Source organism: Apis dorsata, unplaced genomic scaffold (assembly GCF_000469605.1).
Source record: "Apis dorsata unplaced genomic scaffold, Apis dorsata 1.3 scaffold_73, whole genome shotgun sequence".
Lineage (NCBI taxonomy): Eukaryota > Metazoa > Arthropoda > Insecta > Hymenoptera > Apidae > Apis > Apis dorsata.
In genome coordinates this window covers 447,337-452,452 of record NW_006263371.1, presented here as the reverse complement: position 1 = coordinate 452,452, position 5,116 = coordinate 447,337, and the positions used below count along the sequence as shown (strand labels likewise).

Below are 5,116 nucleotides of genomic sequence, written 5' to 3'. Positions count from 1 at the left end.
TTTTTTTTTTTTTTTTTTTTTTTTTTTTTTTTTTTTTTTTACCTGAAAAGCAATTTTTATATTTTACTAATAGACTGGAAAAACACAAGACACTTCAAATAGTGATGCTTCGGAAAAAATTGGAGATGGAATATCGAATAAAGAAATTACAAATGGTGATACCAGGATAGAAAAGGAAAGTAAAGATCAACGAGAAAAACGGAGTGCATCAAATCAGTTGCATCAGTAAGTTGCATATATTTAAATTTTTATTTAATAAATAATCAGAAATTTTTATTAAATTTTTATTAAATGTAGTGACAGTTCCGAAAAAGTTAGAAAAAAAGAAGAAAGTAAGGAAAATTCAGAAGGAAAAGATAAACATTTAAAAAAAGATGAAATTAAAGAAGACGATACGATAGATAAAAAAGATCGAAAATATTACAAAGTAATTATATATTATACATTATGCAAATTATTATATATTATTTAGATATTTAATAAATAAATTGTTATGTTATTAATTTAATTTCAGGAAGAACATTATTATGGCAGTGGTGTAGATAATTTAGATCGTGATCTTTCTAGTGTATCAAATAGTAGTGCTAGTTCTGGACCAACACAAGATGGATCAGATAGAGGTTTGCATTAAGAAATTATATTTTTTATGGTATTGCGTAGTTTAATATTCTTATAGTATTTTTTAGAGAAACTAAAATCGTGTCGAAGAAACGGCACAGATAAAAAAGATAAAAAGTGCATATATTAAACATTTATTTTAAATTATAAAGTTAATAATCTCTAATTTCAGATGCCAAAAGAAGAAAAGTTGAAAATGTACAAAAGGTAAAAATTATTTAAAATTTTTAAAGAAATTTTCCTGTATATATATATATATATATATAATCCGATTTTTAATGTTAATAGGAAGGAAGACGTTCTGAAGGAAGTCTTGATAAAAAAGAGCGTTCCAGTAAAGGCAAAATAAGAGATGAACAAAAAGAATTGCGTAGAGAAAAAAAATTCGCACGGAAAAGGGTATATTTCGAATATTTAATATATCTTAACAATTCTTAATATATATGATTTATAACATTTTTTTCGTATTAATATAGGATAGAACAGATGAATCAGCAGTTACAACAGAACAAAAAAGAAGAAAAGATGACGAAAAAGGTACGAAATTTTTCTAATAACTTAAAGTATGTTTTAAATTATTTTCTTTATATAAATAATAAAATTGCTTTCAGCAAAAGGAACACATCAAAATGGTGATATTCCCGAACATAGAGAAAAACACCATTACAACAAGGTTAGTAAATTTAATTGAAATTTTTTTATACATATATTAAGGATATAAAATGTTATATCTTTATTAATATTTTACATAAATTCGAATAATTTCGAATATTTTATTCGAATAACATTTAAATAAATTTTCTAAGGTATTTGTATATTGTTAGAATGGTCGTCTTAAATACAGTCTGGTACATATATTTTAATCATTAGTCATAAAATTAATTCTCATAAATATGTCATTATTTGTCTTTCCCATAAAAAAAATATCCCGTAAAAAGTAAAAAAAATCGCGTAATAATCCCATTAATAAAATTATTTAACAACACATTTTAAAAAAACACACTTTTATTTCATAAATCCCATAACATTAATTTTATATTTTGTCCCAAACATTCTACCCATAAATTAACTTTTTAATCATTTTTCTAACACTATTCCTTGACCCCTTAGTTGATAAAGACGTCCGCTTCGAGTACATTGAAAAGACGAAATGGGAGACAATAGCAAAGACCAGAAAAACTAGGTGATACTATCAAATACCCAAACGCCAATTGCAGGATAGCATGACATTCAGAAGATTCATATGAGAATATATTTTCAGGAAAAGTCACCCTACACAAAGGAACGTACTCATGAACGAGAGGGACGCGAAAGCCGGGACAAACAATATCCTTTTATAATACATAAATATTTAAGAAAGTATTACAATAATTAACATAATATAATTGTAAATTAATAATAATTTTTATTCTCGATTATTTTAAACATACTATTTATGATCCTTAATTCTGAGTACTAGAAGAAGTTCGGATCCCAAACGAAGATGATGTACAACAATAGACAAAATTTGACTTAACATTTTATATACTACGTTTGGTGTTGCATGTAATTAAGGTAGAATTCAAATAATAAAGAAAAAAAGATAGTGAATAATTTGTATATTATATTAACGTCCAATTTTATAAAATAAACTATGTAACAAAAGCACTTTGGTACATGTTCTATTCAGTCTTAAATTTGTATATATAAAATTAAAATTTTATATAATTTATAATAGGAATTATCAATGATCTCAATAAAAATTCATTAATGCATTTGTTTCATTAATTCCCGATTCATTCATAAAAATTAAGAAAAATTAATACATAATACATAATTAATACATGTAAAAATATAAACATAAATATATTGTATTATAAATTTCAATTGTTTGTTTTATTTTATTTCTATTAGATTATCATAAGATTTATATTATGGTGAATTATTGATAAAATTATAATAATATTGATCCGCTTTTAAACTTTCTTCTTCTAAACGTTTAAGCCTCAACTTTGCATCTTGAAGAATGTCTTCTGTTGAACTACTCTCACTAATAATTGTATTTATATTAATAGTTTGTGTTGGAATTTCTATATTAGTTGATCTCAATGAACGTATTCCTTCTATTTGTTGAGACAACTGAAGAGCTCGTTGCGTTATCTGTTCTATTTTTAATTGTTGATCTTGAATAAGAGCATTTAATTCTTCCTTTTCTTTAGTAAGCATCTCAATTTTATGTTCTTGTTGCATATTGTTTACAAAGTCCGTTTGTACTTCCATGTTTTTTAAAAAATGATTAAATGATTCAACTTGAAGTTCTGTCTGTACTCCTTTTTGTTCGTGCGTTTTTTTCACATCTTGTTCTTTTTTTTTATTATTTTGTTCTTTTTGTAATCTATATAAAAAAAATATATAATTATTTATAGAATTATTATAAAAACTTAATATAAAATATATGTATATACCTATCTGTCTTTTGCAACAATAATCTTTCTTTCAATGCTAATTCCATTTCTCTTTGTAAAATTTGTTTTTCATTAGTTTGTCTTTTTTCTTTCAATAATTTTTCTTTTAAACTTATATTATGCATGACATTCTATGAAATTAAAAAATTTATTGATTAAAAAAATTTATATTGTTTCATTTTCATTTATTTAATTATAAAATAATTAACATTTAATTATAAAATAAAAATTAGTATTACTTGAATTTGATGTAATTTTGTATTCAATGCTTCAAGTTGTTGCTCAATAAATAATGTTTGTTGTTTTAATATCATTTCTTTTTCACGTAGCTTGTTATTAACCATTTGCTTGTGCATATTTATTTTTTTTTTTAATGCAATTAATTTTTCTATATATAAACTATGAGCTTGCCAAGAAAATTCAGTTTGTGTAGACTCATTACAAAGAGATATTTTTTCTTTTATTGGTATATCATTATGTATATTATAAGAAAACATAGTTATGCATTTTAGTATGCATAAAAGAAGAGGCATATCACTTTCTATATAATGTGATATAACATATTGCCCTTTAGAATCACAAGGATTAATACCTAATGTTTCCAAAGCATGTAATATATAATCACTTTGTAATTTTTCATTATTATCCTCTTCATTGCCATCAGGTCTTTGAACTGTCTTATTAGAAAAATTAATTAACAGTGGTGCTTCACTAGCAAATACTGATAAAGTATATGCATAATTGTGATTAAATAAATATTCTGCTATTAGTAAATCATAAACGTACTGTTTTGCAGATTTGGGACCTTCACTTTTTAAAAAAATATCTTTACTTTTTAATGCATTTATTAAATTTTGACGAAGATGTGTTCTTACATTTGATATTACACCACATTTTTCAAACCTTGAAATATGAATTAAATAATTATATATTATAAATTTAAATAATTAAAAACTAAATAAATTAATATATATACATTGATTATAATAAATATAAATTTTATTTTATTTTGAATATATTAAAATATAAATACAAATATAAAATATAATTATTTACGAAACATAACCTTTACTTTTTTTATAATTTTATGATTTTATAAAAATATATTTACCATTTATACAATGTAGAATAATATTCTTGATCCATTTTAAATATATATAAAATTTGAAGTAATTTTATTAAAAAATTTCTTTTTAAATGTTTCAATCTTTATTATTTGGTAAACAATATTATTTATATATATATATATATATACATTTGTTATATACGTTATCAGAAGAAAAATGGCTGTGTAGAGAACTTGATGATATACGAGTAATAAAGAGGAAAAACAGCAATGCGATGAAATACAGTGAGACAATCTTGTTTCATCTAGTATATATTTTACTTATAATAATAAATAAACTTTAATCAACATTTTTGCATTTTCATGTTTATTTTAATTTTTAAAATTGATTCTTCAAAGATTTCCCATAGATATATTAGCCATACATATGTATATGTATATTTATGTATAGCTTAACATATAGCTTAACGTAACGTTATCTTATTTTTAAATAAGTTAGATATACAATATATTTTTATATATAGTAAAATTAAATAATATCAATTTTTAAAACAAAAAATAAAATATGTAAAAATGTAATATATAAATATAAATTATTAATAGGGTAAAATATATAAAAACACAATATATGAATATATTGTATATATTAGTATATATTATAATATATATTATACATATAATTAAAAAATAGTTGCCTCTAATTTAATAAAAATATCTTGCATAATTTTAATATTAATTGCTAATAATATAATATATGATCATAATACAATATATATCATAAAAATAAAAAAATAGCATTTGAATAATTCAAATAACATACATTATGAAAAATATAAAAAAATACATTCATTCATTGTTCTTGATAATGAATTTTAATAATACATTATATTATAATTTTTTAGAATTTTTATAATTCTCCTAACTTAAAACATTATTTATAACAATAAAAATGTAAATAAATCCCAATTCTCTAAATAATAAGAAATAA

General features: G+C 21.6%; 2 protein-coding genes across 4 annotated transcripts in view; one reads left to right on the top strand and one right to left on the bottom strand.

The window, feature by feature from the left end:
• The window catches only part of LOC102678835 (THO complex subunit 2), an 11,421-nt gene extending 9,051 nt beyond the window's left edge, over nucleotides 1-2,370 (top strand). The window contains exons 20-29 of one of the 3 annotated variants that reach the window (XR_004151940.1): nucleotides 74-225; nucleotides 298-427; nucleotides 515-620; nucleotides 791-825; nucleotides 907-1,017; nucleotides 1,095-1,155; nucleotides 1,230-1,291; nucleotides 1,729-1,801; nucleotides 1,880-1,944; nucleotides 2,075-2,211. Coding sequence is in view for 2 of the 3 variants with exons in the window: in XM_006610275.2 (XP_006610338.2) it covers nucleotides 74-225; nucleotides 298-427; nucleotides 515-620; nucleotides 791-825; nucleotides 907-1,017; nucleotides 1,095-1,155; nucleotides 1,230-1,291; nucleotides 1,880-1,944; nucleotides 2,075-2,105 (753 nt within the window). In the remaining variant the exon portion in view is untranslated. Of the gene's footprint in view, nucleotides 1-73; nucleotides 226-297; nucleotides 428-514; nucleotides 621-790; nucleotides 826-906; nucleotides 1,018-1,094; nucleotides 1,156-1,229; nucleotides 1,292-1,728; nucleotides 1,803-1,879; nucleotides 1,945-2,074 lie in introns of those variants that run through there. The other 2 variants (XM_006610275.2, XM_006610274.2) reach the window with 2 other exon arrangements.
• LOC102678960 lies at nucleotides 2,001-4,371 on the bottom strand. Its single transcript, XM_006610276.2, has 4 exons — nucleotides 4,174-4,371; nucleotides 3,302-3,965; nucleotides 3,063-3,193; nucleotides 2,001-2,992 (listed from the first exon to the last, which is right to left on the bottom strand). Exons 1-4 carry the CDS (start codon nucleotides 4,206-4,208, stop codon nucleotides 2,530-2,532), a joined length of 1,293 nt encoding a protein of 430 aa, XP_006610339.1. The 5' UTR covers nucleotides 4,209-4,371; the 3' UTR covers nucleotides 2,001-2,529.
• Nucleotides 4,372-5,116: the final 745 nt, after the last annotated feature.

Excerpts from the sequence above, each read along its gene's own strand:
- LOC102678960 (XM_006610276.2), bottom strand. The coding sequence starts at position 4,208 with ATGGATCAAGAATATTATTCTACATTGTATAAATG. Across the intron at positions 3,966-4,173 it reads TATTCTACATTGTATAAATG|GTTTGAAAAATGTGGTGTAA; the intron begins GTAAATATATTT and ends TCATATTTCAAG. Across the intron at positions 3,194-3,301 it reads CAAAATTACATCAAATTCAA|AATGTCATGCATAATATAAG; the intron begins GTAATACTAATT and ends TTAATTTCATAG.